A 13371-nucleotide genomic window follows, 5' to 3' on the forward strand; every position below is an offset into this window, starting at 1 on the left:
TCACTGCAGGTCATTCAGCAGGTGTTTAGTGAGCACCTACTATGTGCAAGGCACAGGATTTTAGCCGCTGGGGACACAGCAATGTGCAAAACAAACTCCGGCCCTCGGGGGCACCGGCCAGTCCAAGAGAGTCTCTGAACACACAGAAATGTCCACTTCTACCTTGGGAGGTGGGGACAAGGAGGTGCAGAGAGTGGACGGGACCAGGACTCTGGGCCTAAGGGACCATGAGGTAGTGGGAGGCCAGGCAGAGGAGTCCGTGAGCCCTGAGAGGAGCATCATTTCTGGTTAAGTGTCCTGGCAACTGGGGAAGATTTTTATTTTAATTTTTTTTGACATAGGGTCTGTTGCCCAGGCTGGAATGCAGTGGCGCCATCATAGCTCCCTGCAGCCTCTCACTCCTGGGCTGAAGGGATCCTCCCACCTCAGCCTCCTGAGCTAGGACCCCAGGCATGCATCGCCACATCTAACTAATTTTTTTTTTTTTGAGTGGAGATGGGGTCTCACAATGTTGCCCAGGCTGGTCTGGAGATGCGGTCTCACTATTTTGGCCAGGCTGGTCTTGAACTCCTGGCCTCAAGTGATCCTCCCTCCTCAGCCTCCCAAACTGCTGGGATTACAGGTGTGAGCCACTGTGCCCAGCCTGGGGAAGGGTTTTATGAGGAAGGTGATGGCATTGCCCTGGGGCCCTGGGTCTGGTTCGGGATGGGCCAGGGTGAATCAGGTGAGGGGCTCATCCTGGAGGGCCATGGGAGATGGGTTGTTAAACAGACTCCACCCCTGCTCCAGGCAGTGTGGTCGCCATGATGTAATCAGACTCCCCAGGCACAGCTCAGAGGGGTGGGCATGGAGGGCTTCCTGGAGGAGTGAGCCAGTTGGGTGCAGCAGGATGGGCCTGTGGGGTGGAGCCTGGAAGAAGATGCCAGCCTGGGGCATTGGAGAAGTGAGCATGGCAGACCCAGAGTCTGAAGAGCCTGGAATGTTCTAGAAGGTATTTGCGTTTTATATGAAGCTGACCGACCTGGCTTTCCCTGCTCTTTGTCTGGGCCTCTCGGTGCTCCTCTGAGCAGTGGGGGCAACAGTATCTGCAGCGGGCCCCAGGGTGATGGGAGGAGCCCCCCTGGGCTTCGTGTGGCCTGGCTCAGGGCTCAGTGCCCAGGACCAGCCTCCCAGCACTGCCAGGTCTGCCCCACCAGACCCCTGGCTGCTCCACTCTTCCCACAGATGGAGACTCAAGGCTGGCCTCTGCCATCGTGGACACAGTGCTGGCAGGTGTCCCAGGACCCCGGGGTCCCCCTGGTCCACCAGGTAAGTGAATGGTGGGCTGGCCTGCATTGAGGACTCCATCCCCCCAGGGCTGGTCTGAGCCATGGGGCCTTGAGGGGAGCTGGAGGTCGGCTGGCGGTCCATGGCTTCTGGGCAATGCTGGGGACTGGGTCTGTCCCACCCGCTGTGTGGCAGGAAATGAAGCCCCTCGTTTCCTAGTGGCAGTGCCCCTGGGGGACTGGATGCATGAAACCCATGTGATTCTGCTGGAATAAGATGCCTGCATGAGGCTGCCCTTGCATGGGCCAGAGTGGGACACACACCAGTGGGGGATGGGGTCAGGACAGAGGTGGCAGGAAGTCCCTACCTTTGAGGCAGAAACCAAGGGGTTCAAAGGGGCTGGGAACTGGCTGTCAGTCCTGGCCTGACCTTCCATCATCCACATTCCTCACTGGGGGAGGAATGCAGGGCTGACTGCCTTGCCCCTTTCTGCCCGGGAAGGGAGTCATTCATTCATTCATTCATTTGTTTATTCATTGATTCATTCATTCGTTTATTCATTCATTTATTCATTCATTCGTTCATTCATTCATTTGTCCATTCATTCATTCATTCATTCATTTGTTTATTCATTCATTCATTCATTTCTCTGTGCGTCTCACAAACATTCATTGAACATCTGCCACTACATGTGCCAGACAGTGATCTAGGTTCCCGGAACTCCTGAATAATCAAAACAAACATCATCGTGAAACTCTCATTCTGGTGGAGGACAGGAATATCATCATAAACTGTGACTTCGACAGGATCTGAGGGAGCTACAAGGGAGAAGCTGGGGCATGGCGGGGAGGCGCCGTCAAAACGTGACATTTCAGCAGATGCTCTAGGGAGGAGAGGGAGTAAGCTCAGAGGGTACCTGGGGGCCTTCAGGTGACATGCCAGGTCTCTGGAGAACTGGACAGACTCCTGACATTTGTCCCCTGGAGTGCCTGTCCTCACATGCCCTCTCCAAACCTGGGAGCCAGGCCATGCTGGACAGCCCAACCTGCGGCTCCCTGCACCACGGGGAGGGATCATGAGAGACCCTCCCTGGGCCCGTGCGGGGTCATGAGAGACCAAGACCTTACTCTTCCTAGCAGGCTGGAGATTAGTCATGAATCTCCCTCCCTGAGCTGGGCACACACATGAGACCCAGCCCGGCCCTCTGGGTACTCCACATCCCATGGGGGAGACAGACGTGTAAACCTCAGTGGCCATGGGCGGTGGCTGGTTTACATAAGGGATTTGCCTGGAGAAGCAGTGGAAAGCTGGGAAGGCTTCCTGGAAGAGGTGATGCTCTGTGTCAGACTGGTAGGAAAACCAGTAGGAAAGGGTTTGCTGGGAGAGTAGAGGAATAGGGAGGCTCCAGGAGGAAGGACAGCTTTAGCAGAGATGCCAGGAGGGTGTCTGGCTGGGGCAGGGAGGGTGGGAAGGGGCCGGGCTGAGGACTTCAGGAGCCCTGAAAGGGATGTAACTGGGCTTGGATTTTTGAGAGTGTACTCTTGGGGGCCATAGGAAGGGTCGATGATCAGGAGGCTGTTATAGTAACCCCAGCAAGAGGGATGGGTCCCAGGTCCCGAGGGGGGACAGACCGGAGAGACGTACCAGGGGACCAACTGGCTGGGGCGTGGGACCGGTCTGGACGGACTTCCTCCCTCGCCTGCCGGGTCTCGGGATTGGGGCTGCGTCGTGGACAAGGCCCTGGGAGGAGGAGGTGTGGGAGCTGTGGGCAGCCGGTGGAGAGGACCCTGGGCTCCGAGGATGGAGACCTCGTTGAGAGGGGGTGTGCCTCCCTCCTCCCCATACCATTCATTCCCAAACCCTCCTTTGCTTCCCATGGAGACAGATCAAGAACAGGTGCTGGGGTGGGATGCTGGGGGCGCCCCCTCTCTGGCCCCAGGTGACCATCTGTGACTCTGCCCACAGGTCCTCCTGGGCCTCGAGGTCCCCCAGGACCCCCAGGAACACCTGGATCCCAGGTAAGGACTTTGCCATTTTAGGTAGGGTGTGGGAGGCGGCGGGTGGCGGGTGGCCTTGTCTCCCTAGGGGAGAAGAAGCACCTTTTTACCAGCAAGAGTCACTCAGGAAGGAGCCAGTCGGCCTGGCCGGTGAGATTTTATTTTATTTTGTTTTATTTATTTTTAAATTTATTTTTGAGACCGAGTCTCTCTCTGTCACCCAGGCTGGAGTGCAGTGGCGCCATCTCAGCTCATGCAACCTCCACCTCCTGGATTCAAGTGATTCTCCTGCCTCAGCCTCCGGATTAGCTGGGACCACAGGCGCACGCCACCACGCCCAGCTAATTTTTGTATTTTTAGTAGAGATGGGATTTCACCATGTTGCCCAGGCTGGTCTCAAACATCCGACCTCAAGTAATCCATCCGCCTCAGCCTCCCAAAGTGCTGGGATTACAGGTGTGAGCCACTGCACCCGGCCGAGATTTTAATTTTATTAGCAGCAGTGACTCTTTGCTGAGTATATCCTCCTCCTGTTATGCCAGGGAGGTTTAGCATCACTCCCATTTCACAGATGAGCTAACTGAGTCCCAGAGAGACCAGATGCTGCCTGAGGTTGTACAGAGGGTGTAGGCAGAGTTGGGCCAGGTCACAGAATCTCTGCCTCAGCCCCTCACCTTGCCCCGAGAATTGCCTATGGGGAGGCGGCACCCCAAGCCTGACTCAGCCCCGAACCCCAGGTTCGCCCTGCCTCTGCAGCTGTGTCAGAAGTCAGGAAGAGCAGGTACAAAGGCCCTGAGGCAGGGAAAAGGCTGGCAGGTAGTGAGCAATGGAGTGTGTGGTGTCGGATGAGGCACGGTGGGCAGGGCCTTATCTACGTGTCCCAGGTGTGGGCTTTTGTTACAGTGGATGGAATTATTGAGTTTCAGGGAGGGTGATTCCATGATCTTATTTACATCTTTAAAAAGCTCCTCTGAGGGGCCAGGTGAGATGGCTGACGCCTGTAATCCCAGCACTTTGGGAGGCCAAGGTGGGAGGATCGCTTGAGCCCAGGAGTTTGAGACCAGCCTGGGCAACATAGCAAGACCCCATCTCTATAAAAAATTTAAAAATTAGCCTGGTGTGGTGGCGTGCGCCTGTAGTCCCAGCTACTTGGGAGGCTGAGATGGGAGGATGGCTTGAGCCCAGGAGTTGGAGGCTGCAGTGAGCTCTCATGGCACCACTGCCCTCCAGCCTGGGTGACAGAGCAAGACCCTGTCTCATTAAAAAAAATTAATTAATTAATTAAATATGTAAAAATAGAAAGTAGACTCGGCATGTCTGGCCAATGGAATAAGTCTGGTGAGAAGGGCAGGGAAGGCTGTAGGTTCACTCCCTGGTGTCTGTCAGGAGCAGCTGGGAGGACCAGGGAGGCATTTCCTGAGAAGGGGAGGCTTCGGGGTCGGGGGGACCAGGAGTTCTCTTTGGAGAGAGGGGGAGTGGGCACCTCATGGTCAGCTGGGTGGCGATGTCAGGGGACAGCTGGACACGGGCCTGGGGCTCCCGGGAGCCGTCTGGGCTGACATCAGCACGCGTGGGACCCTGGCCATCGCTGTTAGTATCACTAGTTCTCTCCACACACCGGACCACCTGCTCCCCTTCTCTGCCTGACAGCCGTACGTGGCATTGGCCCATTTTGCAGGTGAGAAGACTGAGGGCTCAGCTGGGGTCCCTAGTCAATACCAGCTCCAGGTGGCTCCAGGACTGGAGGGCTTTGAGTCTGCCCTTCCCGTGCCGGCCGGGCCATCCTCCTCTCCCTTCCTCTTCTGCAGACTCAGAGCACAGTGGGCGGGGAGGGGGGTGGCCAGAGGGCACTGGAGACTTGGCCAGGACGGGCAGGCCTCACACGCTTCCTTTGGTTTTCTGCAGGGCCTGGCTGGAGAGCGAGGCACAGTGGGGCCGTCTGTAAGTGTGGGCTGTGCAGATGGGCCTGGGCCACTCCCAGGCAGAGGCTCTGATGCAAGCCCAGGGCACTGGGTGGCGGGGGTTGGTGGGGGGTTCAGCCCTGGGTGGCCCTGCTGGAGCTCAGGCAACAGGGAGGGACTGAGAAAGGACTCAAATCGCCTCCTGCTGCGGGGTGAGGACGGAAGCGACCTCCAGAGAGTGGGCTGACAGTCCTGAGTGCCTGCGGCCCTGGATTAATGCACTGTGTGACCCTGGCCTTTCATTCATGTGCTGTGTGGCCTGGGGCCACGGGTTAACATGCCGTGTGACCTGGGAAGTCCCTTCTTTTCTCTGAACCTCCCAGAAATAGGCTTAGACAGCCTTCCTTTAATCGACTTTCTTGGAAACAAGAACTTATGAGTCTCCCAGCCTGACCAACATGGTGAAACCCTGTCTCTACTAAAAATACAAAAATTAGCTGAGTGTGGTGGTACGCACCTGCAGTCCCAGCCACTCTGAAGGCTGAGACAGAAGAATTGCTTGAACCCGGAGGCAGAGGTTGCAGCGAGCCAGGATCACGACACTGCACTGCAGCCTGGGTGACAGAGTGAGACTCCATCTCAAAAAAAAAAAAAAAAAAAATTATGAGTATAGACTCCTGCCTCTAGGGCCAAGGAGTCAGGCGCTTCCTTGATGCCCAAGCCTCACTGTAGGGGTGTGGGGCGGGGAAGGAGGAGTGGAGCTTTGCTGAGCACCTACTATGTGCTGGCCACAGTGGAGGTGCTCTCTTCCCCCACAGCGCATGTAAGCTTCACAGCGACCCCAAGAGACCATGCTTTATTATCCCCGTTTGCCAAAACTGCCCACTAAGGCTCAGAGAGGTTAAGTAACTTGCCCAAAGCCACACAGCGAGGCAGTGGTGGAGCCTGGATTTGAACCAGGGAGTGTCAAGCTCCCAAGTCATGCCTCCTCCCGTGCTTGTCTAGTGACCAAACACAACACAGGAGACACAATGATGGCACTTCTAGGTGCCAGGCTCTAATCTAAGCTCATTGTCCCTATTGATTAACTTAATCCTCCTAACAACAGATGAGATAGATACTGATAGATAGATTACTGATCCCATTTTACAGTTGGGAAAACTGAGGCACCAAGAAGTAGAGTGACCCACTCAAGGCCACACAGTAGTAGCTCGACATTTACATGTTACTGTGAGCTGGGCATGGTGGTGGCTCATACCTGTAACCCCAGTGCTTTGGGAGGCCAAGGCAGGAGGATCATTTTGAGGCCAGGAGTTCAAGGCCAGCCTGGACAACATAGTGAGACCCCTCCATCTCTATAAAAATATTAAAAAATTAGCTGGGTTGTGGTGGTGCGTGCCCATAGTCCTAGTTACTCAGGAGGCTGAGGTTGGAGGATCACTTGAACCCAGGAGGTAGAGGCTGCAGTGAGCCACGATCGCGTCACTATACTCCAGCCTGGGCAACAGAGCAAGACCCTGTCTCAAAAAATTGGCTGGGTGCGATGGCTCACGCCTGTAATCCCAGCACTTTGGGAGGCCAAGGCAGGCAGATCACCTGAAGTCAGGAGTTCGAGATGAGCCTGGCCAACATGGTGAAACCCCGTCTCTACTACAAATACAAAAATTAGCCAGGCATGGTGGCGCATGCCTGTAATCTCAGCTACTCAGGAGGCTGAGGCAGGAGAATCGCTTGAACTCAGGAGGCAGAGATTGCAGTGAGCCGAGATCACACCACTGCACCCCAGCCTGGGTGACAAGAGTGGAACTCCATCTCAAATAAATAAAATACAATAAAATATGTGACTTTGAATCTGGTATTACTGGCCTTGTGTTGGAGACAGACAGCAGCCCTTCCAGGCAGGCTACTCAATCCTGGAAGGGCCCAGGCATGAACTTGCCGGCTTCCTAGCCTGAGTCTCTTCTGCCCCAGAAGCAGAATGAAGCACTTACAGCCAACCCTGGACACTTCCCTGCCATGCCAGGCTGAGCAGGCTGTGCCCCGGAGCCGTGGCCTCCCCTGCTGTGCTCACCCCAGGGCAGGAGTCCCCTGGGCCCAGCACCCGTTCCCCAGGCCCTGCCTGCCCAGCCTGCCCCTAACTCCCCGCAGGCCCCCAGGGAACTGGAGAGGGTGGAGAGGTGCCCCCACCTCCCGTTCCAGTGTTGACTGTGTGACTTGCTTCTTAGGGTGAACCTGGCGTGAAGGGGGAAGAAGGAGAGAAAGCCGCCACTGCAGAGGTAACCATGCCTGCCCTTCATGTTCCCTCCCACCTCCTTGGCTGTGAGCACTGTCACGGGAGGGCAGGTGCCCCACAGATCTGCGCTGACCGTCAGCCGGCCCCGAGCTGGGTGCTGGGCTACCGGGTGTACAGGGCCCCTGCCCTGAGAAGTTCACAGCCCCGTGGGGAACTCAGCTGAGTACAGCAGTGATTGCAAGCGAGTGAGAAGGTGGCTGGGTGGGGATGCCACAGAGGGGGTGATTGGCCCTTGGGGGGGCTTCCCGGGACAGGGAGAGGAGTCGCAAACTTGTAGGAAAGACAGTCTCCCTGGAGGAGGCGTCAGGCTGCAGAGTCCCTCTCAACGGACCGGGTTCTCCCGTGAATGGCGTCTCGGCATGGGTGTGCTCACAAGGTCAAGGGTGCTGGGGGACTGAAGGGGACAGGGCTGCTGGATGTGGTAGAGGATGGATGGAGGAAGAGGGACTTGCAAACTGGGAATCTGAGGAGAGAAGATTGGAGCAAGCGGAGGCTGGGGCCAGTGGGAGGGGGCAGCCAGGGCACGGGCTTGGCTGTGGGGACCTGCGGCTTCTGGGAGAAGGAGGGGAGGCTGAAGCTGGGGTAGTGGATGAAGGGGATGAAGGGCTCATCTGAGGTCCAAAGTCAAACTCCTCCCCTCAGCTGGCCCTGAGCTAGGTGCTGGGCCACCAGGTGTACAGGGTCCCTGCCCTGAGAAGTTCACAGCCCAGTGAGGGACACAGCTGAGGACAGCAGTGATTGCCAGAGAATGAGAAGGTTGTTGCGTGGGGGTGCCACTGAGATGGGGCCGGCAGGGGGGGCCTTGAAAGCTAAAAGCGAAAGTGCCTGAGCGGGGTTTCCCCTGAGTGTGTCAAAGCTGGGTGGGCAAAACAGCTGGAAGGGCCAGGGCGGGTCCAGGGGACCTTCAGGAAGTCCTTGCAAGACCAGAGAAAGGGAAGAGGCTGGAATCAAGGCAGCTGTGAGGGGTGCAGGAGGCAGTGAGAGGGGCTGAGGCATGAGCCTGATACACTGGTCACTCACAGCAGTACTCTGAGAGGTGACTGTGATCCCCTCCATTTCATAACAGCAACCTGCCTGGCCTGTAATCCCAGCACTTTGGGAGGCTGAGGTAGGAGAATCGCTTGAGCCCATGAGATCAAGACCAGCCTGGGAAACCTAGCGAGACCCCATTTCTTAAAAAAAAAAAAAAAAAAAAGTAATGAGACAGGCGTGGTAGTGTGTGCTTGTAGTCCCAGCTACTTGGGAGGCTGAGGCAGGAGGATTGCTTGAGCCCAGGAGGTTGAGGCTGCAGTGAACTATAATCGTGCCACTGTACTCCAGTCTGGGTGACAAAGCAAGACCTTGTCTCTAAAACCTAAAAAAACCCCAAAAAACAAAAACAAACCAACCACCTGTGGCTTAGGAACATGAGGCTCAGCCAGGTCCCTTGGTCTCCCCTGCTCCTTCTCTGAGTTGGGGACACGACACTGACATCCCTGTCCCAGACCCTGTAATTGGCTCAACTTCCCATTGCCTTTGGTCCCCTGGTGGGCAGACCTTTCTCCTATAACCCAGTAGGAGGCTTTTTGGTTTCCTCTTGTTTCATTTTAAGCTAAATTAATCTGAACATAAGACAGATCTGTCATGTTACACCAGCAAAAGGCACCCGTTCTGCTGCCAACTCCCAGGGCTGGGCAGGATGGGGACAGTGGCTTTGTCTCCTCATCGTCACTTTTCAGAGTGGCCTCGACACCTGCCTTCTCAATAAGTCAGCACCCTGTCTTGGCTGACTCAGGTGTCTCTGTGCACAAGGTCCTCTGCTTGTGTGCAGACCGGGCCCTTGAAATACAGACTCTGCCATCACGCCAGCCTGCCTGCCTGCACTTTGAAATGGTGGCTTTCTCTGCTGTCTTTCTTGCCTGGCGTGGCCACACCTACCCTGCCCCTTGCCTGCTGTTTGGTGGCGAGCTCTTGGGCATTCAAGGAAGGAAACAGGCAAAGAACCTCCTACCTTTGGGCCCTGGGATAGGTGCTGTGTCCTGGTTAGGGTATTTTCAGGGCATGTGGGGGAAGCTGACAGGCAGCTATGGTGGAAGGAAAAGCTCAGACTGGAGGCTGACAGGTGTGGATCTGCAGTCTGGATCGGCCGCTTTGCCAGGCTGTGTGGCCGTAGGGAGGTTGCCTGCCCTCTCTGTGTTTCAAGCTCTTTGTCTGTGAACAGGGTTTGAAGCCCTGTCTGGCACATAGTTGATGATGTTCAGTCTATGCTTATTTGCAGTGGTGAGGGTGTCGGGTGGGAAGAGGCAGGGGTGGGGGGCTTTGAGGACACATACACTGTCACTGTATCAGGATGGCCCTGACCCCTTCCTCATGGCCGGCCCTGACCCTGCCTGTTTCCTCCCCGCCAGGGCGAGGGGGTGCAGCAGCTGAGAGAGGCCCTGAAGATCCTGGCAGAGCGAGTCCTCATCCTGGAGCACATGATTGGGATCCACGGTGAGCAGTGACCAGGATCAGCGGGCTGGGAATCTCTCTCCCCTCCTTCCTCTCCCAATGCTGCCCTCATGGCTGCTGCTTAGGGTCTCTGGTCTCCCTCCCTTACCCCTAGTCTGACCCTACCCCTCCCCTTCTCAAGGACCCTCAGTGGCTCCCTGCTGCCCTTGACAGACTTCCAAGTGCATCAGCCCAGTTTCCCAGCCCCTCCCTAGTATAGCCATGTTGAGGCCCCTCCCACCTCCATGCCTTTGCTCGGGCCATGCCTCTGCCTGGTGAACACTGACTGCCACTTCGGGACCTGCTCAAAGATCTCGGCGTCTGTGAAGCCTTCTCTGAACCCTCCTCTTTGTCCCTATGGTGACATAAGGGAGCCTTCCATTCCATGCTGGGGTTTCTGTGACCCTCTGGGAGTCCCTTGTGCAGAACAGTGAATGATACCTCTGCAGGGCCTGGAGTAGAGGCCCATCAGCATTTGCTGGAAAATGATTGGATGAATGAATAGGTGAATGGACAGGTGGGTGGGTGAGTGAGTGAGTGAACGAATGGCTGGTTGCCTGGATGAATGTATGCATGGGTGGATGCATAGATAGGTGAATGAATGAATGAATGAATTGTTGAATGGACAGGTGGATAGGTGGATGAGTGAGTGGATGGGTAGATGCATGGATGAATAAATGAATGGGTGGATGGATAGATGGATAAATGGATGGATGGATGAGTGGACAGGTGGGTGGGTAAATGAGTGAATGGATGGATGGATGGATGATGGATGAGTGAACAGGTGGGTGGATAAATGAGTGGATGGATGAGTGGGCAGGTGGGTGGGTAAATGAGTGAATGAATAGATGCATGGATGAATGAATGAATGGGTGGATGGACGGGTGAGTGGACAGGTAGGTGGGTGAATAAGTGAGTGAATGGATGGATGGATGGATGATAGATGGATGGGTAAATGAGTGAATGAATGGATAGATGCATAGATAAATGAATGACTGAGTGGATGGATGGATGGACGGATGGATGGATAGATGCATAGATGAATCAATGAGTGGATAGGTGGGTGGGTGGATAAGTGAGTGGATGGATGGGTGGATGGATGGATGGATGGATGGATGGGCAAGTAAATGAGTGAATGAATGGATAGATGCATAGATAAATGAGTGACTGAGTGGATGGATGAATGGGTGAATGGATGAATGGGTGAATGGATGAATGGGTGGATACACAGATGGATGAATGGGTCAATGGACAGGTGGATGGGTGAATGAGTGAATGAATGGATGGATGCATGGATCCATGAATGAATGAATGCATAAGGGGCTGAAAGCCTGCTGCTGCCTTGCTTCTCCACCCTGGGCAAGAGCATCTCTCCGTGGCCACATATCGTGATCAAATGTGCCCCCAAGTGTTCCTAAGGCTCTACCTCGAGTCCACCCTCCTACTCTCCTTCCAGATCCCCTGGCCTCCCCAGAGGGAGGTTCTGGCCAGGATGCTGCCCTGAGAGCCAACCTCAAGATGAAGAGGGGTGGCGCCCAACCCGATGGGGTCCTTGCTGCCCTGCTTGGGCCCGACCCTGGACAGAAGAGCGTGGACCAGGCCAGCAGCAGGAAGTGAGAGCCCACTGCTCCAGGACACCCTGTCCTGGCTAGAGACCCAGCCCCAGAGGCCTGAGCCGCCGCTGTTTCCTAAAGATGCCCCCAGGGGAACTGGGCTCCAGGCATGGATGATTGTGAGGACATGGGGGGCTTTGGGGACAGATAATGTCTCCAGGGGAAGGGTCTGGAGGGGCCAACACCCTCATCAGAGCCCTTCTCTGGCCTGTCCCCTCCCCTACCCCCACTCCCAGCTGGAGACGGGGTCTGGGTGGGCTGGGTGCTGGGAATGAGAATAATCCTAATACCCATCATTTATTGAGTCCCTGCTGTAACTGGCCCTGTCCAGGGAACTTTCGTTACGTTGTCTCATTATTTAACCCTTAGGAGGTAAGCTTATTATCCCCACTTCACAAGGGGACCGAGGCTCAGACGGTAGAAATAACCCTCTCTTGGCCACCAGATCACGGGTGGCAGGGGCAGGATTTGAACCCAGGCCCCTCAGTTCCTGAAGCCATGTTCTCTCGACCCTGCCAGCTTCCCCTCTTCGAGAGAAAACTCAGACAGGGAGGGCGCAGGGCCAGAACGGTTCCTTAAGGCAGGCAGGGCTGCGGGGAGGCTGGGCCAGCCAGCCTGAGGGGGTAGGCAGGGTCCTGCAGGGCCTGGGGCTTCCCTTCCTCAACCCCCTTCCCCACTGGCTTGGGGAGCAGCCTGGACTGCAGCTCTCAGAGGCCAGGGAGACCCTGAATAAATCACTGCCAGCCATACGGACTTGAGGACCTTGAGAGAGAAGCATTGGGGGTGCAAGGGTCCACCAAACCAGATAGGCATCCCTGGCCACTGCCTCCCAGTCTTGCTGAGCCCACCCGCTCTCTCTGGGTCCGTCCCATCCCTGAGCCAGGGGAGGCAGCATTTCATGGGCATGTCTATCAGAGGTGGGACTTGCAGCCTCTGCCCCATGAGTTTGTCTCTCAGTGGACTCTATAGGTTTGCTACTTTTGCATGACACAGCAAGCCCAGTGTCCCCTTTGCAAGCTGCAGAGAGGGAAACAGAGTCCCAGGCCTGCTGGGAAGAGATGCTCCTGCCTCCCACCTTCCAGAGTTGGGGGCCTGGCAGGCTCCACGGCAGGCACCAGGTCCCTAGCAGCCCAGAACAGCTGTGATTGGAGCCCTCAAGGCCTCTGGGGCCAGGGTCTCCGTGATCAGCTCAGCCCTGGTGTTCCTCTCTTGCTGGGCTGGGACCTGGGACACAGCCACGGCAGCAAACTCAGAGAATTGAAGGTGCTGGCGCCACCCTGGGGCACTCTGTCTTCACAGCAGGAGTGACTGTCTCCAGTGCTCTTGGTACTCCTGTTTGGCTGTGGCCTGGTCCCTCTGGGCCCTGGGATCTTCTTCTGGCCCTTGAGGCAGGTCTGGAGAGGCAGTCTCTGTCTTCATGGAGGGGTGGTCAGAGGCGGGCGGGACCACCAGCCTGTAGCGTTATTATTATATCTGACAATAAAGGTGCTCTCCCCACTGTGGGTCTGTTTGTGTGGTGACAGCTCTGCAGGAGGCTGGTCTGCATCTTACTGGCCAGGTGCCAGGGAAGCTGTGAGCAGCTCCAGCCAGGCCCAGGGTGACCACAGGGCCTCTGTGGCAGGGAGGTCCAGCTCTGCCCTCAGGACCTCCAGGGAGGGGGCTGGGAGTGACACACGATAGGCAAGCCCCAGATTGGGGCTTAACCTGCAAGGGCTCTTGGCTTCACCCAGCAAAGAATTCAAGGGCAAGCTGGAGGCAGGAGAAACAGCTTTATTGGAGGGGCAGGACTACAGCTCCATGACTGCTCGTGCAGTGCAGGGCTTCTCCCCAGG

General features: G+C 56.2%; 1 protein-coding gene across 2 annotated transcripts in view; it reads left to right on the plus strand.

Moving 5' to 3' along the window:
* COL26A1 (collagen type XXVI alpha 1 chain) overlaps positions 1 to 13037 on the plus strand; it is a 195538-nt gene extending 182501 nt beyond the window's left edge. For both annotated transcript variants that reach the window (XM_009443635.4, XM_519281.8), the window contains exons 8-13: positions 1225 to 1308; positions 3232 to 3284; positions 5169 to 5204; positions 7390 to 7440; positions 9845 to 9929; positions 11383 to 13037. In XM_009443635.4, coding sequence (XP_009441910.1) covers positions 1225 to 1308; positions 3232 to 3284; positions 5169 to 5204; positions 7390 to 7440; positions 9845 to 9929; positions 11383 to 11543 — 470 coding nt within the window. In that variant the 3' untranslated portion in view covers positions 11544 to 13037. The remainder of the gene's footprint in view (positions 1 to 1224; positions 1309 to 3231; positions 3285 to 5168; positions 5205 to 7389; positions 7441 to 9844; positions 9930 to 11382) is intronic.
* The last annotated feature ends 334 nt before the right edge of the window (positions 13038 to 13371 follow it).

This window comes from Pan troglodytes, chromosome 6 (genome assembly GCF_028858775.2).
Source record: "Pan troglodytes isolate AG18354 chromosome 6, NHGRI_mPanTro3-v2.0_pri, whole genome shotgun sequence".
Classification (NCBI taxonomy): Eukaryota; Metazoa; Chordata; class Mammalia; order Primates; family Hominidae; genus Pan; species Pan troglodytes.